General features: G+C 40.8%; 1 protein-coding gene across 2 annotated transcripts in view; it reads left to right on the top strand.

Annotated features, from left to right (window-relative positions):
* The window catches only part of SLC9A9 (solute carrier family 9 member A9), a 686028-nt gene that overhangs the window by 582309 nt on the left and 78005 nt on the right, over window positions 1-25714 (top strand). For both annotated transcript variants that reach the window (XM_044251554.1, XM_044251552.1), the window contains one exon: window positions 17-96. In XM_044251554.1, the coding sequence (XP_044107489.1) occupies window positions 17-96 (80 nt within the window). The remainder of the gene's footprint in view (window positions 1-16; window positions 97-25714) is intronic.

Genomic DNA, 25714 nt, shown 5'->3' with positions numbered 1-25714 from the left:
TATTGTCTTTCTCCAGGAAGCAAATAACTTGGATAAAAACACAACCAAAACAGAGAGTGCTTGGCTCTTCAGAATGTGGTACAGCTTTGATCACAAGTATCCTTTGATAATGTTGATCTCCCAGATCCTGCTGCCCAGCAGAGATGAACTTCAGGCACTTAGTCACTGAGCTGTATGCTCCTGGTCGTCAAGCAACACAGAAAGGTAAAGTGAATTCATGACCAAATTTATCAAAAAAAAAAAAAAAAAACTGCATAGTCCATACTTAAGTGTTACGAAGAGCTAACATGAAATCTCTCAAGGTCCAGTGAACTTGGTGTATTCATAGCAATCTAACATTTCCTAAATGCCAGATGATAAAAATCTTACAGTCTTAAGGACTGATCTATTTTTCTAATTTTACTATTCTTCCCTTTGTAAAGATCTTACTTCTGGTAGAGTTGGCCAAGGTAACTGGAAAAAAATCCTTCACCTTTCTCCAAGAAACCCATGTGTGTATTCTTGTTTCATGCTGTAAAAAAAATGAAGTGGGGCTGAGGACAAAGGGAGTGAATGGTCTGAGAAGAAGAATGAATCTGATCACCTCATTATAAAATAACATTACTTTATTTTCTAGGCAGATTAGAGTAAGCTCTTCCTAGTGAAGGTCAGTTTTAAAATTCTACCAATCAGGGGAACATAATGGCTCAGATACACCTTGCCATGTGAATGACATGGCTGAGAAATCAGGCCTGAAAGGCTTTGCCATTGTGAGGGGCAGTAAGTGGTCCATCTCTAATCCCAAGCTAAAGCACCACGGAAGAAAGGAAAGAACCAAGCTGAAAATTGAATGTGTTGGGTCTTTGTAATTAGTTTTCCACACTCACAAATCTTCCTCCTTTCGGGGAGAAAATGTCAGTCACTGGGTGATTTTAAAGCACCAAAGCAATGATTAAAACCACAACAGATCAGTGGGAGAGGAAGAATTAAGAACAGTGAAAAGAAATTCAATGAATAAGGTGAAGAAGAGGTAAAATGGCAAAGGGAGAGGAGGCAAGAGAAATACAGGAAATTCACAGTAGGAGGAAAGGAAGGCAAATTGGAGGAATGGCTTTGTAAGAAAAAAAATTAAATAAGACTGAAGAGAAGCCAGTTGAAGATTGCTGAGATAAGCCAAAGGAAAACAGGTGAGAATTTAAAGAGAAATTCTGCAGAGGTAGAGCATTCCAAGAATTACAAAATGGACCTGTGGAAGGTAAAGGGTTTTGGAGCCTACGGTTTTGTTTTCCCACAGCCCTGTCATCTATGGACGGATATCTTGCCTTGTTCAGTCTTGAGCCTTTATGGACACGTAGGTTTCCACTGCCTTTAAAGCCCTGCCTCTTGGTCATTAACTACCTCTTGGAGGTTCTGGTATCTCATTAACTGCACATAACCTTCCTGGTCTCTCTAAGGGAAGCTGGTTCTTCGCAGGTCATGCTGCTTTATGTTCCAGGTTCATTTCTCATCTAGAAACACAATTTTCTCCTGCCATTGCTTAAAGTATCTGCTAACCACATTTTGGTAAGTTACAAAAATTTGACTGGAGAGTACACAAAAGGCTGCTTGATTATGAAAGATATACAGTAAGAAAATATCTTTTTTGGGTTCCTGGATCTAATTTGCAAGCTCCCAAAGTTGTTACTCATGTGTCTGACCCACTGGCTATAGACTGGAGGTTCTCATGACCTCCTCTTTGGAGGAGTGGCTCACAGAACTCAGGGAAATGTTTTATTACTAGATCAATGGTTTATTATAGAAGAATAAGAGATGCACAGGGCAAGGTATGTGGGAAGGGTCATCTAGCTTTCATGTCCTCTCAAAGTGCACCACTCTGCCCAAATCTCCACATGTTCACAAACCAGAAAGCTCTCTGAACCCAGTCCTTTAGAGGTTTTATGGAGGCTTCATTATATGGGCATGATTGATTAAGTCATTGGCTATTGGTGATTGAACTCCATCTCTAGCCCCTCTCCTTTCCCAGAGGAGGATGAGGGTTGGGGGGAAGAAATTTGCAGTCCTCAAGTCACAGGTTGGTGCTCCTGGCAAGCAGCCCCCATCTTAGGACTCTTAACTTTATCATTCCATGTATCTTCAACAGGTGTTTGAGATGTGAGCTCTGTACTACATATTGTAAGTGGTCATAATAGTCATTGCTTTAACAGTGACTTTATGAACATATCAAGATGGGGTTTTATGTTTAAAGTGAGGGATATACTCAATACAGAGTTATCAATGATATGGTTCATTTGAGTTTATTTATGGACTTTACATTGCTTTACATAGGTTCCAAAGGCCACTCATTAACATAACAAAGGATACTTTTGTTGCTCTCATTACTTGGGAAATTCTGAGGTTTTAGGAGCTCTGTGAAAGACCAAATCTGTATGTCTTATTATAAATCATAATAACACAAAATGGCAAATCAGAAATGAGATGAAAAATGTTTTTGCTCAAACTCTGACAATGCTGTGAGGAATACTTTATAAGGAGGAAAGGGAGTAAAAGTGAAAAAATAACTTGGAAACCAAAAAGGAAAGTGGAAACTCACCCAAATTTTTAGCTTAGAGCAGGGACACTAAATTCAGATGATATCATAGTTTTTGTCTCACTTTTCACCAGGGCTTTCTTTCCATATGATTATGGACAGACTTGCAAAAAAATGAAAGCAGATTTACCCTGTCAGTAATATCTCTTCTCATGGTAATCTGTCCTCCTGTGCATTCATTCTAGAAATTGTGTGTTACCATCACTGCACAAATATATTTTCACTTAGACCACAAAGTTTTTATATCCCAGTTATGCTCTGAATTCATACCCAGAGAGTGGCAAACCAACCCATTTCTACTTTGTGATGTCTTGATATACCTGTATTTCCAGAGACAAATTACCACTTGGCTTTTGTGTTCTTTCTGCTGTTCACCTAGAGCCCACCTATGTGCCCCTCGAACTGCCTAGGTAGGCTGCTCCAGTCACCGGCAGCGTAGGGATGATCCCCACCTCAGGGTCAGGTTTCCTGGCCTGGGCCAAAAAGAAGTTGTTACAAAGCTGAAAAAACTGACTATGCAGTTCGGGGCTGTTCGAGTTTCATTTCCATAAAATTGCATCATGCAAATGAGGCATCATAAAGCATTACTGACAGAAGGAAAAGAAGAATAAATAAGCCTCCATGTGCACCTATGTCAGTCAGGATTCTCCAGGGCAACGGAAACAGAACCAGGAGGAGTACACACACATGCGCACACGCACACACATGCATAGCTAGGCATACCCATACACATACGCTTATACAGATTTATTCCAAGGAGTTGGCTTTATGCAAGTGCAGCATCTGTAGGACAGATGGAAACTCACAGGCAGGGGCTGGAAACTCACAGGCAGGGGTTGATGCTGCAGTCTTGAGGCAGAATTCTTTCTCCCTCAAGGAAACCTCAGTTTTGCTCTTAAGGTCACCCAACTGACTGGATGAGGCCCATCTACATTACTGGGATTATCTCCGTAAAGTCAACTGATTGGTGACAAGATGGTGTCACACCTACTGAATAATTAGGTAGACCAGCCAACTACTGGGTAGACACATAAAACCAAGCATCACAGTACTCAATTTGCATTCAATTTAGGCCCCAAATTGAGACCCTAGAAAGACCCTCTTAGTTCACCGTTGGTATCAATAAAACAAGTCACTGTTGCTTGGATAGTTTTGTTTTCTTTTTTATTTTTCCATAACATAATTAAGACACATATTCATTTCCATAACATTTTCCCCAAAACTACGGGGAAATAAAAATAATAAAAATTAACATTCAATGAATAATGGCCCAAGTACTGTGTTGAATGCTTTACATTTATAATTTCATTTTACCTCCACAGCTCTGTGGGAGGTTGGGAGGGGCTAGAGACTATGTATGATGCAACCCAGATGCATTGCTGATTGTGTGGGCCTTTCCTGAAACAACCTGGGCTCTGTTGTTCAAGAGCCTTATTGGAAGCCTATGGTGCCAAAATTGAGGGTTCATTAAGATGTCATTGTGATTCAATGTGGGCAGCAATTCTGAGTCATGCAGTGCAAAGGAGCAATTGAGAAGGGGAGAGAAGCGAAACTATGTTACTGACCACTGATGCTTTACCTTCGGGGACATCATTTCACTCAATCCTCCTCACCACCCTTTTTATTTTATTTCATTTTACAACCACCCACTTTGAGATGGAAGAAACAAAGTCTCAGAGAACCTGAAGAACTTTGTTAAGGTTCTATAGGTAGTGTCAGTTCCCTGATTCAAGCCCAGATCTCTCAATGTAAAGTCCATAAATAAACTCAAATGAACCATATCATTGATAACTCTGTATTGAGTATATCCCTCACTTTAAACATAAAACCCCATCTTGATATGTTCATAAAGTCACTGTTAAAGCAATGACTATTATGACCACTTACAATATGTAGTACAGAGCTCACATCTCAAACACCTGTTGAAGATACATGGAATGATAAAGTTAAGAGTCCTGATTGGTCACACTAAGAACACCACCATAAATGAGTCCCTAGGCTTCTGAGTCAGGTCCTCACATTTTTAAACATGCCAAAGACTCCAAGAATGGTATAGGTTCAGAGGGATAGTTATGCCTCAGCCAAGCTCAAAGGAGGTACAAGTATCAACCAGACACAAAATTCCTGAATCATGGAATACCCTTTCTTCATGAGAAGGTTCGAGTCACAGTCTGGCCTCTCATGGCACTCTGTATCCATCTTCTACTCTCACCCCCTGGCTGATCTGCCCCAGCCACCCTGGCCTTCCTGAAATACAACAAGCTTATCCCCACTTCCAGGCCTTTGCACTGACTCTTCCCACCGCTTGGGATGTTGTCCCCTCAGACATCACTTGCCTCCTTCCTTCACCTCTTTCCTTCAATTGACCGGTGAGATCTTCTTGGCTCGGTCTTTAAATTAGCAGTCCCCACAAGAATGCTCCCTCAGCCCTCATTTGCTTCATTTTTTCCCATAACACTTACCACAATCTGACACAATATGCAGCTTATTTATTTGTTTAAATGGTCTCCTCCAACCCGGATACAAGCTTTCTTAGAACAAGGATGTGAGTCTGTTCTCATTCACTGGTGTGCCTGGCACATAGTGAATATTCAGTAAATATTTATTGAACAAATGAATGGGTAGACAGATGGATGAATGGATGAATTAATTAATTAATTAATGAAGCAAGCCAATAAGCAATATTTTCTATTCAGGGCAATTTCATACTAGACAATGATGTAGCAGGAAAATCCAAACAATTATTTGAAGTGAGTTTGAAAGCAGAGCAAGACAGAATGTATAGTTTTAGTGTTTTCACCCAGACTACCATTTGGCACCAAAAGAACGTCCACCCCCAAGGCTCAGCGTCCCTCTCCCTAGGCAGGGACAACACCCCAGCAGACTTGCATCTTTCTTTCTTCACTGACCACCTTCCTATGGCTGAGTCATCCTTCCTGATTTAATTAACCTGATCTGTTCTGGGCAAGCCTGAATCAGGCTTAGAAACCATTCTCTGTCTGGGTGACTTTGAATATAACTGATCTCATCAATTGTGTGTTGATTTTATTAGTATACAGAGCTCAAAATTTTAGAGCCCTCTATCATCCTCACTGATGATCTCTTCTAATGAGGAGGTGAGAAGCAGAAATGACACGCCCTTATTCATATTTCTAAGACGTCAGATAGAATGACTTGCTCAGATCCACAGTGTTACAGCTGGCGTGGCAGCTTAGGTGGCCTGATTCCTACGTGACGAATGATCCTGCTCAGCTGTCTGCCTCCTACAGTCTCTTTCCATTCTCTCATTTATCATCTCTCTCCTTAAGAGATGTGTATGTATTAGTCCTTAAGCATGTATAGATATTAGTCTTACAAATGTGAATGACGCGGGATAAGAATGACCTTTTCCAAAATAAAAAGGGCAGCCAAAATCATTTTTAGCACTTCCTGTATACCAACATCAACTGAAAATAAGAAGTTATTATGTGGCTGCCAACATTTTACATAAGTGTAAGAAAGCACAAAGATAACAATGGATTGGCGAGTTGACACAGTCACGGAATTACATAAAGCCATGTGGATGGAGATTTCCTTCCCATCACTGGTTTAGAATGAAGAGTGCACTGAGGTATTACCAGCAAAATGAAAGGCCCATGGCAGAAGTGCGGATGCTGCAGCTCTGGAGTTTTCCATTAAAGAGTCTGGCAGGGAAAGTGGCAGATACCAGACCCCCTCCTCTACTGAAGTGTGAAGGCTGGGGCTGCATTCCAGGAAAGTAAACACGAACATGGGAATCATTCAAAATGACACTTGGAACCAAGTATTTAATGGATTTAAATGGAATGGCATTATCGTTGGGGGGGGGGGATAGTAGGGGGGAAAAAAAAACCCTTCCCCTCCTAAAACTTGACAGAATTCATTATATCCCACACAGTCAAACTTATATTAAATCGTAGATATGAATATTGTGAACAGCAATTTCCATTTTAAATGATAATCACTGCATTGCAGTTTTACTTATTCTGACTAGCAGACGCATCCATGAATTATTTATTGGGGTAGAACTGTGGCCTTGTGAATGACTTGCGTTTACTTCGCAAAAAACTCTCAGAGGAAAAAGGACCGTTAGCTCTATGATCCCTGTTTTATAAATGAGACAACAGAGCCCAAAGGAGGGAAAAGGCACATCCAGGGTTACTGATGGAGTTGGAGCTAGCATTCCTAATCAACAAAGAACAGTCTGTGTCCAGCTAAAGAATCCAAGGGTCCTAGTCCTGGTGGTCCATCCACTGAATTTTGGTAGGCATCAGTATATGTGCAATGTTACTGTTTTAAGTGTGCGCCTGGCATACGGTTGATAGTTTTATATGACAGCTTCTTTGGTGGTTCATCAAAAGCCTCACTAGTTTCGAGGCAGGGTGTGTTTCATGTCCAGTAGCAAGAAGGAGGGCTAGCAGAGGGTGCAAGTAAGATATCCTTTAGTCAGTTTTATTTCCTGCCTACTATGTGCCCGTGCCAGGCAATATACTAGATTCTGAGGGCCCAGCAGCAAACACGGTTGATATCGTTGACCCTCATGAAGTCTTGCTAATTTGCCTCATTAAAATAAGTCATGGCCCCTAAACCCTTCAAATGGCATGTGGACCTTAGTGTAGGAAGAAGAGACCCTGGCATCACCAGAGCTTAACTGGTGGAATGGAAGGGAGGAGCTGGGGGGTTGGGGGGAAGACACTCTGTAGAGAAACTGTAAATTAAAATCATTTATAACCCTCACTTTGCAAAATGTAGCCAGATAACTCCCCTAGAGGTTTCAGAAAGCAGATTTCAAAATATTGGAAATGTAAGTAATAAGCTTTCTAAAGACTCTGCATGGTAACTGCTTCCCCCTGAGAAGCTGACTGAGGGGAGGCAGCCGTGCAGTTACCACTCCCATCCATTGGCTGTTCAGCTTGGCTTTTGGTCATCCTTATTCTTGTATGTGTTGGTGTAGAAAGACCCTGTAGATAGCCCTTGACATAGCACCTAATTAGAAAGAAATTAAAATTCACTAAAACACTAGCTTGCTGGATCCTTGTGTTTTCATGACCTATCTTCTCTTTTGGCTAAATCTATGAGAAAAGTTGATGAGTTAGTAAACAGTTTTTTACCAATGGTAACTTTTCCATTTATTTCTCAGAGCCAAAACACGATTAAGACAGTTAAATAGTACAGTTTTCTCAAGATTGTATAAACTAAATACACTGCAGTGTTCCATAACTGGACTAAAATTCTTCTGGATGCCTGAGAATTGACAACAAGTATGACTTGGTGAATTGTTGCCCAAAAATATTGGACCCTCACAGAGAATAAGTTGTGGGTCCGGAGATGATAACTGAGTTTTCTGCAATAATCTTAGGATTCTGCAAGAGTTGTGACATCCTTAATTTGTTTTGCCTTTTCTTCTTTAAGAGTTTTAGTAATTTTCTGATTAGTGAGAATGTTTTTTCATTTCATCTTTATTTTAAGCAAATGATATGAAAATCTGGATTTATTCAAACAAGAAATCAGAAGGTGACTCTTCTTCCAGAATGGATTCATAAAATACATTCCTTTAAATCCAATTTAAAAAAAAAAAATCTGTTGAGCACTTTCTCATTGCAAAGTACTATGTTAGATTCTCCTCACTTAGTCATTACATGTATGTTTATCAAGAGTGTACCATGAGCCAGGTAGTGTTCTGGAATGAAGGATATAGCCACTGACAAGTTCTCACAAAACTTACATTCTACCCTGGGTCTGTTTTTAAATTTCCCACTTACAGACGTCTTTTCAGGAACTGAGTACGGTATAAGAAAAATACACTTAGATATTCCACTATTGGTTTTTAGAAAATTGAGGAAAGTCTGCCTCACAAGTCAGGATGTACTGATTTGCTATTGTAGCCTATCCACTTCCTAGTTGTATAAATGGGGAAAGTTATTCACCGTCTCTGTGCCTCAGTCTCTAAACTGCAAAATGGAAATAACAGAAGTCCCCACCTCATGGCTCTGTTTTGGGAATTAAAGGAATTAACACAAAGTACTTAGAAAAGAGCTCAAAAATGTTATTAGCTTCGTTATATTATCATTATTGCCCATTGATGTCTACATCTGTTAAATGGCGACATCATGTAATCTGTTTAGTATTCATTGTCATTTATTATCTCTGAGTGACCAAAATGTCTATTACTTTGTATGCTTGTAATAATTTTCAGTTGCAACATCCATATTTTAATATGATAAGAACATCTTCAGTCTCCACATAAACGAAAATTTCCACGTAGGCTATAAATCATACATAATTCTTCTTATTTGATCTTGAGTCAATGGATATAGCTAGATGCTAGGCAGTTCCTTTGTGTCCTCTGTTCTGCACATGTGATTGTTTCATTTATGATTTTTCTAAGTTATAGTCCATCATCCCATAGTTATTTTTCTGGAAATTACACCACAGATAGCAATTTTGACTTGATAGAGAAGTGCAGGCAATTTTTCTGTTCCACAATGAAAGCAATACAAGCCTTTGATGATAATTATTCCTCTTGTACCTTCTCGTGATAAAGGAAATCTTTCAATTGCACCTTTCAGGTGAAGCTGTGGTGTTTTGTCATTAGCAGTAAGATGTTATATTCGAAGATTTCTAGGTCAGCATTGAATCATTTTATATGAAAAAAAAAGAAGAAGAAGGAAAAAATGTGAAGACTGACAAAAATATATGTATTACCTTAACATTGCTACTTTTGAATTTAGTTTTAATATTTCTTCCTATGAGAAAGAGTATTTCGCTTAAATTTTCTTCCACGGTTACTTGGTCACTCCTTCTCCAATGTAGGAGCCAAGGCGTTTACAGGCTGCCAACAAATTCATGAGCTACCAGAGACATATTATTAGCATGAGCCATTGCCACAGCCCCACATGTTATCACCTGACAAGGAGACGGAGACCAGTCTATCCTGGGACCGTACCATTCAGCCCTTGTCTGCATGAGAAGCTGTGGCAGACACAAAGCCTGTGGGCAGACACGCTCCTGCCTAATTAAAAACTCACATCCCCAGGTAGGTGGTGGTGACAGATCCTCAAAGTGTGTCAAACCGACACACTTTTATTTATTAATTAAAGTATGCTAGTGGTTCAATTGAGGAAGAGATTGTTGGTGACGAAAGTACAGTTCTTCTAGTCATGTGGCAAAGAGTCCATGGAGGGACTGGGAGTTCCTAACGTGAAAGTAAACAACGGGATGGGAGGAAGAGCTTTCTGAGCAGAGGGAATCCCATGGAGATCCCATGACAAGTGTGGCACGAATAGCTGAAAGGAGCCTGAGTGAGCCCGCCCGCAAGACACAGAACTGGAAGAAAGACGAGAGAGGAGGCAGTCTCCAGAGAACAGTGCCGTCAGCCTTTGAAGCCAAGGATGACATTCTTATTTCCCACCTCTAGTATTATCAGAATTCTCTCTCATTGGTATGAATGTCATATTTTTGTTCGGTAACTCAGGTAGTGAAAGGTAGAGCACTGTATCATAGGTTGAAGGGCTTTTAAAGATTCCTTTCTGTCACAAATCTGGTTCATCTGTGCGACCGTCATTTATCTGGTCCCTGCACATTTAATGCTTCCAGAATTGGATTTAGTTTTAATACTTATTCCCCTCGGGGGGGAAAAAAAATAAGTAATTTGTGTAAATATTCTCACTTGTTTTAACCGAATTTAGTTTTAATCCTTCTTGCCTAAGAAAAAAATGTAACTATGACTTCAAGCTTCTTTTGAAATCCCAAAATAAGAAACGGTAAGATAAGTAAGAAATGCTGGTTGCCCTCAAGATGCCAGCAAGGTGGAAACGGCAGCCAGAAAGGCACTAAGAACTACGGGCACGTCATGAGCGAAGTGTTCTAGAAGCCAGAGGCCGGTGTAGCCCGCTGGCCAGCTGTGGAGAATCAGGGAAGCCCCACAGAAGTAACTCTGGAACTGGGTAGGGAAAGAAGTAAGATTCTGTAAGGAGTGGGCCTGAAGACGCGAGGGACTTCCTAGCAATGGAAACAGCTCAGGCAAAGACACAAACAGGGCGTGAGGCCTTTGGAAAATGGGGAGGGTTGTCAGCGGGACATGAAACGGAAGCGTCATCGTGTGGACAGATTGGGCAGAACCACATGTGTCACAGCCAAGAAAATGGATAGTTATCTTACCGACTGCAGGAAACCGATGCAGTGCCTTCAGCATGGAGTCCCACAGTCCAATCTGTTACAATGAAGAGGACTCCTGGCCCTGTGGAAAGTGGTGTGATGGGGAGAGTGAAAACCTTAAAATGATTTCTGGTTAGTTGCTTCCGAAGACACCCACCAGTTTCCCATGTAGATAAAAATGAGGACAGCAATGTTTACATTCTTCTTTGAAAGTTACTTTGGAACACTCATTATGTGTTTGAAAATATAAATGCAGTAAAATGCGAATATATCATTTCAGTATGAGATTGGTTCTTAAATCTCACTAAAGAAAGTGATCCCGTGGTGTAATCGTTAGGGCCTACCAAAATGTGTTCTAGTTTATTTTTTGAAATTATTAACATGTTACTTAGTTGTACTTAAGGGGAAATAATAGACTGATTTCCTCTAACAAAGGCAAAAAACAAACAATCAAACAGGACTTAAATATGAGAAAAAAGTAGGATAGGCCCCAAAAAAGAAAGTCATTTTGGAACACGAACTTTGATTTTCATACTTGGAGTACAATGCTGAGTAGCTGGCAGCCGGCAAAAAAGCTGGTCAGGGGATTCTGCCCTTGAGCAGCCAAGTGGCTCATCAAAAGCACCATTTCAGTTGTTTGTTTATGCTCCAGAAGACCCAAGGGGGTTAACTTGGACACTTAGGAAACAGGCAGTCTCTGCTTTCTGCATTATGTCCCTCAGTGTATCCTTCGTCAGCACCTCCAGCCCATTTTAGGCCAGGTCTGCACAATTTCCTTATTCAAATTGTTCACTGGTCATCAAAAAGGTAAATTAAAGAAGCCAGGGCAATCTGGATTTTAAATGAAACTGCAAGAAAAAAAAAAATACACTTCCCCTGCAATAGGCATAGAAATTTATGCTCCAGCGTGCTTTCCCACATGAAGGCTGCCTCTCCCCTCACTATCTCACCTTCTCTCCGTGGTCAGCAATCAGGCCACCTTGTCTTTCTTCAAGATGTGCCTGTGCCGGGTACTGTTACGGTGACCGGCTTTTTCCTATTTTCCTGTTTTGGCACCGAAATCCCACCTCCTGTGAATCCCCTGAGAAACTCCTCAGTCCCAGGCATAGTGGGACAGTTGGTCACCCCAGTACTTTGCCCCTGGATTATAAGAATTAACTCCACACTGCAGGAGTAATAAGACCCAGGAACACTGCATCTTGAAGAGGTTGCTGGAAGTATTTTGCATTTCCTATCAAATTCTTACAGTAATTTTTCAGAAAAGGTTGTATTTATTTTTTTGAGAGAGAGACTGAGCGAGAGAGAGAGTGAATGAGAGAAAGAGCACAAGCAGGGTGGGAGAGGCAGAGGGAGAAGCAGACTTCCCACGGAGCAGGGAGACCCCGAGGCTCAGTCTCAGGACCTTGAGATCATGACCTGAGCCGAAGGTAGACGCTTTACTCACTGAGCCACCAAGGCCCCTCGGCAATTTCTTTTGGTTGGGGTAAAATATACAATACATAAAATGTACCATTCACCATTTTTCATTTACTTATAAGTAAATAAATATTTTTTGATTTTTTATTATTTATTACTTTTAATTTTTTATTGAAGTATAATTAACATGCTATGTTAAATTACTTCCAGATGTATAATATAATGAAGCAATAGTTCTGTACACTACTCAGTGCTTATCCCCTTTGTCTATGTCACCCATCCCCCTCCCCACCTCCCCTCTCGCAACCACCAGTTTGTTCTCTGTATTTAAGAGTCTGTTTTTTTGTTTGTCTCTAAATGTTTCCTACTTTCTTTTTTTTAAGATTTTATTTATTTGTTAGAGAAAGAGAGAGAGCACAAGCAGGGAAAGCAGCAGGCAGAGGGAGAAGTAGGCTCCCCGCTGGGCAAGGAGCATAATACAGGACTGGATCCCAGGATCCTGGGATCATCATGACCTGAACTGAAGGCAGACGCTTAATCTACTGAGCCACCCAGGCATCCCCAAATGTTTCCTAATTTAAACAGCCCACTCAGTCTTTCTGCTCAGCTTCTTATATTTCAGTTACCAATCCATGGTCAGAAATGGAAGAATTTCTGACAGAGGTTTTAACTAATCTGACAGAAATGTTGAATTCAAATTCACCTTCGAAGAAAAGGCCGCTTTTAATTTCTAAACTGTTGCCCTAGAATGCCACTAGCCCTCAGGCCACACTCAGCTTTTTGGGATAGCCACTTGCCAGCGGTAGCTGATGCTATCGGCTTTTAAATGTAGGGGAAGAAGCACAGGAGAGCTAACCTTGTTCCAAAGGAAACAGACACATCCTCAGACTACTGCTTTTCACATGCCCTGAAACCATTTCCGTGAAATTTCTTGAAATCCACCAGTGTGTTAGATTTCACTGACCTAATCCCTACAAACATGGCCAGAGCTGATTTCCAGCTTGTATATACAGGCTCCTAAACAACTCTAACTCTAATCTTTTATTACGTGGTGACTAGCTGTAACAGGAAAGACCATCACTGCTTCTCCCTTTCCTCGCTACTCCTTCCCAGCAACCTAAAACACTTCTTCCCACATCCCGCCCTAGTGCCTAGTGCTTGGATTGCAAGTGCTAACACCTTTGCCTTTCTGTCCCCTGCTTAATGTAGACACAGATTGTGCTTGGAGCTGCCAAAAGCAGTGTGCCAGTGTCACTCAGGAGAAGTGACTGCCCCAGGCTGGCTACACACACTGAAGGCTCGTGGCACTGAAGGAAGAGAGGACCACACTCAGAGGCAGGTACCCCACATCCAAAGAGCTCCAGCAGCACAAGCTCAGAATTCTGGACTTTAGCTTGACCAATTTTTTCCTGTTTTTTGATTTTGCTTTGTTTTATTTTATTCTTATTTGAAGTCCTCAGGCCTTCTCTGAACTAAAATGTTCAGAAAATGAACATTATGATAATTGGTAATTGTACAAGCACTTTGCAAACATCAAGTGCTTCATAAAGTTGAAATGATACCAAATTCAGTGACAGGTTTATAAGCCTGAAGGCCCTCAGACTCACTATGCAGATATAAACAAAAAATTTCATTACATTTTTATTATTTTTAAATTCTAGCTGATTTTATGTGACATTTAAGATTATGATGAGCATATAAGCCGCCTCTCAGTCTACAGATATACCTTATTGAGAAATCTTCCTCCCTAGATATCTGGCACCTACAAATCCCATTCCTTTGAAGAAGACTCACTGTGAAATGGATATACCCCATGCCTCCATCAATTAGCCCATGAAGAATCCATATCCCTTAAATTCCTAGAAACTTAAAATCTTCAAACTCAAAGAAGAAGAAATAGAAAAATTTGAACAGAATGATTACTAATAACAAAAGTGAATCAGTAATCAAAAAACTCCCAACAAACAAAAGTCTAAGACCAATAGCTTCATAGGTGAATTCTGCCAAACATTTAAAGAAGAATCAATATCCATTCTTCTCAAACCACTTCAAGAAATAGAAGAGGAAGGGAAGTTTCCAAGTCCATTCTATGAGATCAGCATTACTCTGATATCAAAACCAGATAAAATCACCATAAAAAAAAAAAAGAGCTACAGGCCAATATTACTGATAAGCATAGGTGCAAAAATCCTCACCAAATAGTAGCAAATCAAACCCCACAATACATTAAAAGAATTATTTGCCACGATTAAGTGGGATTTATTCTAGGGATGTAAGGGTGGTTCAGTATTTGCAAATCAACCAATGTGATACATCACATTAACAAGAGGAAGGATAAAAACCATATGAGCTTCTCAATAGATGCAGAAAAAGCATTTGAATGCAACATCTATCTATTCAAAGTAAAAACTCTCAACAGAGTGGGTTTAGAAGAAACATGCCTCATAAAAACTCCATGAGTTTCTCCACGAGAAACATGCCTCAATAAACTCCATGTATGAACCCCACAGCTAACATCATATTTAATGGTGAAAAACTGAAGGCATTTCCTCAAACATCAGGAACGAAGCAAGGATGGCCACTCTTACTACCTTTATTCAACATAGAACTAGAAGTCCTAGCTGCAGCAACCAAACAAGAACAGAAATAAAAGGCATCCAAATTGGTCAGAAGAAAAACTGTCACTATTTGCAGATGACATGATACTATATAGAGAAAATTCTAAAGACTCTTCTGAAAAATTATTAGAACTAATGAAGAATTCAGTCAAGTTGTAGGTTACAAAATTAACGTACAGAAATCTGTTGTGCTTGTACACACTAATAATGAAGTAACAGAGAAATTAAGAAAACAGTTCTATTTAAAATTGCACCGAAAAGAATTAAATATTTAGAAATAAATTTAATCAAGGAGGTGAAATACCTATACTCTGAAAACTTTAAGACAATGATGATAGAAATTGAAGAAGACACAAACAAATGGAAAGATACACCATGCTTATGGATCAGAAGAATTAATATTGTTAAAATGTCCGTATTACCCAAAGCAATCTACAGATTCAATGCAATCCCTATCAAAATGCCAGTAGCACTTTTCATAGAACTAGAACAAATAATCCTAAAATGTGTATGGAACCACAAAAGACCTTAAATAGCCAAAACAATTTTGAAAAAAAATGAACAAAGCCAGAGGTATCATAATCCAAGATTTCAAGATATTCTACAAAGCTATAGTAATCAAAATGCATGGTACTGGCACAAAAATAGACACACAGGTCCCAGAAATAAACCCATGCCTATATGGTCAATGAATCTATAACAAAGGAGGTAAGAATATGCGGTGGGGAAAAGACCAATTCTTCAGTAATTGGTGTTGGGAAAACAGGACAGCTACATGTAAAAGAATAAAACTAGACCACTTGTTTACACCATACACAAAAATAAACTTAAAGTGAGTTAAAGCCCTAAATGTGAAACCTGAAACCATAAAACTCCTAAAAGAAAACATAAGCAGAAATCTCTTGGATATGTGCCTTAGCAACATATTTATGGGTATGTCACCTCAGGCAAAGGAAAAACAGTAAAATAAACTATTGGGACTACCTCAAAATGAAAAGCTTTTGCGCAGTAAAGAAAATTATCAGCAAAACCAAAAGACAACCTACTGAATGGAAGAAAATATTTGCAAATGACATATCCAATAAGGGGTTAATATTCAAAATATATAAAGAACTTACAGAACTCAACACCAAAAAAATCTAATTAAAAAATAAGCAGAAGATGTGAATAGACATTTTTCTAAAGAAGACACACAGATGGCCGACAGACGCATGAAAAAATGTGCATCATCGCTAATCATCAGGGAAATGCAAATCAAAACTACAATGAGATACCACCTCATACCTGTCAGAATGTCTAGAATCAAAAAGATGATAAATTACAAGTATTGGCCAGGATATGAAAGAGAGGGGTCCTCGGGCACTGTTGGTAGGAATATATGTTAGAACAACCACAGTGGAAAACAATATAGAGGCTCTTCAAAAAATTTAAAAATAGAAATACCATATGACCCAGTAATTTCACTACTGGCTATTTATCCAAAGAGAATAAAAACACTAATTCAAAAGGATACATGCACCCCAGTGTTTATTGCAGCATAATTTACAGCAGCCAAGGTATGGAAGCAACCCAAGTGTCCATCCATAAATGAATAGATAAAGAAGGTGTGGTATATGTACATAATAGAATATTACTCAAGCATAAAAAAGGATGGGGGTTTTTTGGTTTGTTTGTTTGGGGGGTTTTTTGCCATTTGTGCCAACACAGATGGACCTAGAGGGTATTTTGCTAAGTGAGAAAAGTCAGACAGAGAAAGACAAATACTGCATTATTTCACTTACATGTGGAATCTTAAAAACAAAAAAACCCAAACTTTTAAATACAGAGAACAAACTGGTGGTTGTCAGAGGGGAGGTGGATGATGAGATAAATAAAATAGGTAAAACGTATTAAAAAGTACAAACTTCCAGTTATAAAAGAAATAAACCACAGAGATGAAAAGTACCACACAAGGAATATAGTTAGTAATTGGTAATAATATTGTATGATGACTACATTTATTGTGATGAGCAGTGAGTATTATATAGAATTGTTGAATCACTAAGCCATATACCTGAAATTTATACAAGATTGTATGTAAACTATACTTCAATTAAAAAAAAATCTCCAGGGGCACCTGGGTGGCCCAGTGGGTTAAAGCCTCTGCCTTCAGCTCAGGTCACGATCCTGGGATCCTGGGATCGAGCCCCACATTGGGCTCTCTGCTCAGTGGGGAGCCTGCTTCCTCCTCTCTCTCTGCCTGACTCTCTGCCTATCTGTGATCTCTGTCTGTCAAATAAATAAATAAAATCTTTAAAAAAAAAAAATCTCTAATCTTGCATAACCCCCCTTATATGTGGAATCTAAAAAATTCAAGCTCATAAAGGTAGGAAGTATGGGGGGTTACCAGGGCTGGGGTTTGGGGAAAATGGGAAGATGTTGGTCAAAGGGTATAAGGTTTCAGTTATGCAGGATGAGTAAATTCTAGAGATCTACAGCATGGAGACTGCAGTTAAGAATACTACCTTATGGGGGGGACAAGATGGCGGGGTACTAGGAAGAGGCGTCTTTTCAGCTGGTACCCCAAAGTGAGCTGATTACCTACCAAAGAACTCTGATCACCCATGAAATCAGCCTGAGATCAGAATTATACACGTCTGGATCTCTACAGGGGCAGAAGACGCCAGTGAGCAGGTAAAGCGGAATGGGAACAGCAGACTGATATCGGAAGATAAACAAAAGGGGGAGGGAGCCACCAGAGGCGACCGGTGCAAAAGTAATACCCCGATACGAGCGAGAGTGCCCTGCGTCTGGGGACCAGCATTAACTCGGAGACTGGTTGAAAGCACTCCAAAAGAGCAAAGGATCGCGGGGGCAAATTGTGGGAATCGGGGCGGCTAGGGACAGGGGCTTGAGTCCCCGGTCCCAGACGGCCTCCCCGGCGCGGAGGCAGAGAGAGTGCGGCGGAGAAACCGGCTCCTGGTCCCTAAGCCGCCAGCGTGCCGCAGAGCGCGGGGGTTCCGGCTCCTGTGAGGGGATGGGAGCCGGTCTGCAGAACGCGCGCTAGCCCTACCACAAAGCTTGAGATGCGCGTGCACGTCGCTCCAGCTCTCCTGGGTTTCTAAGGCCCTGGGGCGCTTCTTGACCCGGGCCATTGTTTCAAAGTCTAAGCCGCACGCCCGCGAAACTCTTCCCCGGACAGAGGCGCGCAAAAGCCCAGCCTGCGGCTTACGGACCAGTGCCCCGTTCTCAGTGCCCCAGACGCGCGCCCCGACCCACAGCCGCCTCTGAAAAGAGGTGCGCGCAAGCCGGGCACTCCCAGCCCCGGCCAGCGGCAAAATCTCAGTGTGCGATCACTGCTTGGAACCTCTCTGGCGGTCAGGAGCTCCCAGACAGCCGCCACTGCCTTGGCTTTGGGGACGAGCAAAAGATCCTGCGCCCCCAGGGTCTTTAACTTGGAACCTGCACTGCCAGCGTCCAAGGGGGAATTTATTCAGCTTCTGCACCCAGACTGAGGCTTCTGAGACGGAGATCAGGAAGTGTTCCAGGGTGCACCTTGACTGCACCAGAGTTGATACATCCAGCTACATCTGTTCAGTCTTCTCCCACCAAAATGACTAGGAGGAGGAATGCCCAACAGAAGAAAAATACAGAGGATGGACCTTCCGCAACAGAGCTAACGGCTATCAACATAGACAATATGTCGGAAAGAGAATTCAGGCTAACAATTATCCAGGCAATAGCTAGGTTGGAGAAAGCCATGGATGACCAAACAGAATTGATTAGAGCCGAACTGAAAGCGACCAGACAGGATGTTCACAATGTTAGGGCGGAGCTTAAAGCTACCAGGGAGGAGGTCCACAATGCTCTCAACGAGTTCCAATCCAATCTAAACTCTCTCAAAGCTAGGGTAACTGAGACAGAAGATAGAATTAGTGATCTGGAAGACAAACAGATAGAGAGAAAGGATCAGGAGGAAGCCTGGAACAAACAGCTTAGATCCCACGAAAGCAGAATTAGGGAAATAAGTGATGCCATGAAGCGTTCCAACGTCAGAATTATTGGAATTCCTGAAGGGGAGGAGAAAGAAAGAAGTCTAGAAGATGTCGTGGAACAAGTCCTTCATGAAAACTTTCCGAATCTCGCGAATGAAACCAGCGTTCATGTACTAGAGGCTGAACGGTCTCCACCCAAGATTATACACTCCAAAAAAACATCACGACACCTGATAGTCAAATTAAGAAATTATAATTGTAGGTATAATCTCTTGAAAGCTGCCAGGGCAAAGAGGCTCCTTACTTACAGAGGGAAGCCCATCAGAATAACGTCAGACCTGTCCACAGAGACCTGGCAAGCCAGAAGAGGCTGGCAAGATATATTCAGGGCACTAAATGAGAAGAACATGCAGCCAAGAATACTTTATCCAGCAAGACTGACATTCAAAATGGATGGAGAGATAAAGAGTTTCCAAGACCGGCAAGACTTAAAAGACTATGCAACCACCAAGCCGATACTGCAGGAAATATTAAGGGGGGTTCTATAAAAGAGGAAAAATCCCAAGAATAGCATTGAACAGAAATATAGAGACAGTCTACAGAAAGAAAGACTTCAAAGGTAACTCGATGTCAATAAAAACGTATCTATCAATAATCACTCTCAATGTGAATGGCCTAAATGCACCCATAAAACGGCACAGGGTTGCAGATTGGATAAAACGACAGGACCCATCCATATGCTGTCTACAAGAGACCCATTTCGAACCTAAAGATACACGCAGACTGAAAGTGAAGGGGTGGAGAAGCATCTTTCATGCCAATGGGACTCAAAAGAAGGCTGGGGTAGCGATTCTCATATCAGATAAATTAGACTTCAAACTAAAGACTGTAGTCAGAGATACAGAAGGACACTACATAATCCTTAAAGGGACTATCCACCAAGATGATCTAACAATTGTAAATATCTATGCTCCCAATATGGGAGCAGCCAATTACTTAAGAAAACTGTTAATCAAGATAAAGAGTCATATTGATATGAATACACTAATCGTAGGTGATCTTAACACGCCTCTTTCAGAATTAGACAGATCATCGAAGCAGAAAATCAATAAAGGAACAAGAGCATTGAACGACACATTGGACCAGATGGACCTCATAGATATATACAGAACATTCCACCCTAAAACAGCAGAATACTCATTCTTCTCAAGTGCACACGGAACCTTCTCCAGAATAGACCACATACTGGGTCACAAATCAGGACTCAGCCGATACCAAAAGACTGAGATTATTCCCTGCATATTCTCAGATCACAATGCTTTGAAACTGGAGCTCAATCACAAGGAAAAGTTCCGAAGGAACTCAAACACCTGGAAGCTAAAGACCACCTTGCTTAAGAATGCTTGGATCAACCAGGAGATCAAAGAAGAACTGAAACAATTCATGGAAACCAATGAGAATGAAGACACTTCGGTCCAAAACCTATGGGATACAGCAAAGGCGGTCCTAAGGGGAAAATATATAGCCATCCAAGCCTTGCTCAAAAAAATTGAAAAATCCAGAACACACCAGCTGTCTCTACACCTTAAAGAACTGGAGGATCAACAACAAATCAAACCAACTCCACACATAAGAAGGGAAATGATCAAGATTAGAGCTGAGATCAATGAGGGAGAAACCAGAGATACAGTAGAACGTATCAATGAAACTAGAAGCTGGTTTTTTGAAAGAATCAATAAGATCGATAAGCCACTGGCTACACTAATCCAAAAGAAAAGAGAGAAATCCCAAATTCATAAAATTATGAATGAAAGGGGAGAGATCACAACTAACACCAAGGAAGTAGAAACAATCATCAGAAGTTACTACGAACAGTTATATGCCAATAAGCTTAGCAACCTAGATGAAATGGATGCATTCCTGGAAAAATATAAACTACCAAAATTGAACCAGGAAGAAATCGACAACCTGAATAGACCGATATCTAATAACGAGATTGAAGCAGTGATCAAAAATCTCCCAAAAAACAAGAGCCCAGGACCTGACGGATTCCCTGGGGAATTCTACCAAACCTTCCAAGAAGAAATAACACCTATTCTCCTGAAGCTGTTTCAAAAAATTGAAGCAGAAGGAAAACTTCCAGACTCTTTCTATGAAGCCAGCATTACCCTGATCCCCAAACCAGGCAAGGACCATACCAAAAAGGAGAATTTCAGACCAATATCACTGATGAATATGGATGCTAAGATTCTCAACAAGATCCTAGCCAACAGGATCCAACAACACATTAAAAAGATTATCCACCATGATCAGGTGGGATTCATCCCTGGGCTACAAGGATGGTTCAACATTCGTAAATCAATCAATGTGATACAACAAATTAATATGAGAAGAGAGAAGAACCACATGGTCCTCTCAATTGATGCAGAAAAAGCATTTGACAAAATCCAACATCCGTTCCTGATTAAAACGCTTCAAAGTATAGGGATAGAGGGAACATTCCTGAACCTCATCAAATCTATCTATGAAAGACCCACAGCAAATATCATCCTCAATGGGAAAAAGCTTGCAGCCTTCCCGTTGAGATCAGGAACAAGACAAGGATGCCCACTTTCACCACTCTTGTTCAACATAGTATTAGAAGTCCTAGCAACAGCAATCAGACAACAGAGAGAAATAAAAGGTATCCAAATTGGTAATGAAGAAGTCAAACTCTCTCTCTTCGCAGATGACATGATTCTTTATATGGAAAACCCAAAAGACTCCACCCCCAAACTACTAGAACTCATACAGCAATTCAGCAGCGTGGCAGGATACAAAGTCAATGTGCAGAAATCAGTGGCTTTCTTATACACTAACAAGGAAAATACAGAAAGGGAAATTAGAGAATCGATTCCATTTACTATAGCACCAAGAACCATAAGATACCTGGGAATAAACCTAACTAAAGAGGTAAAGGATCTATACTTGAGGAACTATAGAACACTCATGAAAGAAATTGAAGAAGACACAAAAAGATGGAAGACCATTCCATGCTCTTGGATCGGAAGAATAAACATCGTTAAAATGTCTATACTGCCTAGAGCAATCTATACTTTTAATGCCATTCCGATCAAAATTCCACCGGCATTCTTCAAAGAGCTGGAGCAAATAATCCAAAAATTTGTATGGAATCAGAAGAGACCCCGAATCGCTAAGGAAACGTTGAAAAACAAAAATAAAGCTGGCGGCATCACCTTACCTGATTTCAAGCTTTATTACAAAGCTGTGATCACCAAGACAGCATGGTACTGGCATAAAAACAGACACATAGACCAGTGGAACAGAGTAGAGAGCCCTGATATGGACCCTCAACTCTATGGTCAATTAATCTTCGACAAAACAGGAAAAAATATACAGTGGAAAAAAGACAGTCTCTTCAATAAATGGTGCTGGGAAAGCTGGACAGCTATATGTAGAAGAATGAAACTCGACCATTCCCTTACACCGTACACAAAGATCAACTCAAAATGGATAAAAGACCTCAACGTGAGACAGGAATCTATCAGAATCTTAGAGGAGAACATAGGCAGTAATCTCTTCGATATCAGCCACAGCAACTTCTTTCAAGATACGTCTCCAAAGGCAAAGGAAACAAAAGCGAAAATAGACTTCTGGGACTTCATCAAAATCAAAAGCTTCTGCACAGCAAAGGAAACAGTCAAAAAAACAAAGAGGCAACCCACGGAATGGGAGAAGATATTTGCAAATGACAGTACAGACAAAAGGTTGATATCCAGGATCTATAATGAACTCCTCAAACTCAACCCACACGAAACAGACAAACACATCAAAAAATGGGCAGAAGATATGAACAGACACTTCTCCAATCAAGACATACAAATGGCTATCAGACACATGAAAAAATGCTCATCATCATTAGCCCTCAGGGAGATTCAAATTAAAACCACATTGAGATATCACCTTACACCAGTTAGAATGGCCAAAATTAACAAAACAGGAAACAACATGTGTTGGAGAGGATGTGGAGAAAGGGGAACCCTCTTACACTGTTGGTGGGAATGCAAGTTGGTGCAGCCTCTTTGGAGAACAGTGTGGAGATTCCTCAAGAAATTAAAAATAGAGCTTCCCTATGACCCTGCCATTGCACTCCTGGGTATTTACCCCAAAGATACAGATGTCGTGAAAAGAAGGGCCATCTGTACCCCAATGTTTATAGCAGCAATGGCCACAGTCGCCAAACTATGGAAAGAACCAAGATGCCCTTCAACGGATGAATGGATAAGGAAGATGTGGTCCATATACACTATGGAGTATTATGCCTCCATCAGAAAGGACGAATATCCAACTTTTGTAGCAACATGGACGGGACTGGAAGAGATTATGCTGAGTGAAATCAGTCAAGCAGAGAGAGTCAATTATCATATGGTTTCACTCATTTGTGGAGCATAACCAATAGCATGGAGGACAAGGGGCGTTAGAGAGTAGTAGGGAATTTGGGTAAATTGGAAGGGGAGGTGAACCATGAGAGACTATGGACTCTGAAAAACAGTCTGAGGGGTCTGAAGTGGCGGGGGGGGTGGGAGGTTGGGGTACCAGGTGGTGGGTATTATAGAGGGCACAGCTTGCATGGAGCACTGGGTGTGGTGAAAAAATAATGAATACTGTTTTTCTGAAAATAAATAAATTGGGAAAAAAAAAAAAAAAAAAAAAAAAAAAAGAATACTACCTTATAGGGGCGCGTGGGTGGCTCAGTCATTAAACATCTGCCTTCAGCTCAGGTCATGATTCAGGAGTCCTGGGATCAAGCCCGGCATTGGGCTCCCTGTTGGCGGGAAGCCTGGTTCTCCCTCTCCCACTCCCCCTGCTTGTGTTCCCTCTCTCGCTGTGTGTCTTCCTGTCAAATAAATAAATAAAATATTAAAAAAAAAGAAGAAGAAGAATACTGCGTTATATACTTAAAATGTGCAAAGACCTTATGTATTCTTATGTATTCCTTATGTATTCTCACCACACACACACATACAAATGGTAACTGTGAGGTGATGAATTTTTAATTAGCTTAATTGTGGTAATCATCTCACAGTGTATTTGTACATCATAACATCACATTGTACACCTTAAATTTATACAATTCTTATTTGTCAATTATTCCTCGGTAAAGCTGGGAAAAAAAATAATAATAATAATCCCTATCGTTGACCTTCCAACAAGTAGAAGCTGGTGCTCTTCAGCGGAGGCCCTTCCTTCCTGCCGTAGCCATTGTGAGAGCTGTTTTTGTTCCTGTTAGGAATTACGATTAAATCCCTGATGAACATAGCTCTCTCAGTCTTCTGCAAATCTTTGAAAATGTTGTCTAGGCCATTTAGAAGAGACAGATTAGATTTAAAACTGAGTTTTCCAAACTGCTGGTCAGAACTCACTAATTGTTCTCAAAATCAATTTAGTGGGTCCTAGCCAGCACTTTTTAACAGATAAAAGTAGAATAGAGAAAATATGAGCTTGCATTTCAAAATTAGAAAAAATAGTATTTCATTAAACTTTTGGGGGGGGCACAGAGTGGGTGGCGTGTGGGCGTGCGCATGCGCACTAATTTGTGCTATATAACGTGTTTCTTAACTGGAGTCCTGATGAAAAAGATGGGATACTTGACCTGTGCTGTCCTGGAACCCTTATCCAGGAACTCCCAGGCCTTTTCACCTAATTGCTTTAAGTGCCAGGCAAGATTGAAGGAGCTATGAAGAGCTCAGAGGAGAGAGAGCCATCAACTCTCCTGTGTTATTTCTGAAGAGTTCTTGGAGTTAGCAGATGTGAGCTGGACTTTGAGGAAAACATAGAATTTGACAAGTAGCAGTTAGAGGGAGGCAGAGGAAAGGACAGATGTAGGAGACAGAAATGCAACTCAAGAGTTATAGAATGGAACGAATTTGAAGATCTGGCTTCTAGACCTGCCTCAGCCCCTCATCTATGGAACCTCAGGTTCAAGACCTGCTCAGAGCCAATAGTTTCTAATCTGTGAGATGAGTATAATTCTATATTCCCCACTCCATAACCATAATTTTTAAATGGAAAAGGTTAAATGAACCCACTTTGAAAATTATGAAGTACCGAATAATGCTTATTAGGATAATGCTTCTTAAGTTTTATAGGCAAAGCAAAGGTAAGAATGGGGGGAAGTATTATGTATGCTTGGGATAAAATGAGGATGGCAACTTGGCCCTTTTAAGTTTGGGTGTTAGAGAAGAAGGACTTAAAAGGCTGTGTTTATGGAACTCTGTAAAGATTTTGAGGATCAGGTGAAGGTGTCTGGATTTGATTCTGTAGATAATGAGGAGTCTGATGATTTGTAGACACGGGAGTGACACACAGTCTTGTTTAAGAAAGATTGATCTAACAGCATTGATTAGACAAGGGCCTAAATGATGGTTCTTGAAATGGGAATAGGAAGAAAAGGGGTTGATGCTAGAAAACTCTGGCCTCAAATTCACAGATTCCAATTTGTGTTACTAGGGGTATCAGGGCTGCTGAGAGGAAGGGCCAGGGAGGTGCAGTTACAGGGAAGTGGGGGGTCCTGAGGCTGGGTGGTTCCAGCCCTCCTGTCAGTGGATCTATTGCTGTCAGTCACAGAAACAAGGGAGGCAGGAAGACTGCTTTGGGGGAGAAGACAAGTTGTTGGTTTGCCCCAGGTGGAAACTTGTTTGTTTGAGCCTGCTCTGTCTTCTTGCTGAGCCCATTCTTTGGAATAAACAAGCCACTCACCCATTCTCCTCATAAATGGAGTTGTCTAGACCTCTGAGTGAACTTCTTTTTTCTTCTGAGCTGCTCTCTCATAGAGAAATGCTGTGCAATTAAGATCCTACTGAAAAAGAGACAGAACACTTACATAGTATTTTATAAAAATTCAGTCACATCAACCTGTTTTGTTTATAGACTTCACTTAAATGACCCTCTGGTAAACTTATTCT

The sequence above is a fragment of the Neovison vison genome, chromosome 6, assembly GCF_020171115.1.
Source record: "Neovison vison isolate M4711 chromosome 6, ASM_NN_V1, whole genome shotgun sequence".
Classification (NCBI taxonomy): domain Eukaryota; kingdom Metazoa; phylum Chordata; class Mammalia; order Carnivora; family Mustelidae; genus Neogale; species Neogale vison.
The sequence above is the reverse complement of the archived record's forward strand: the minus strand, read 5'-3'. Positions and strand labels throughout refer to the sequence as shown.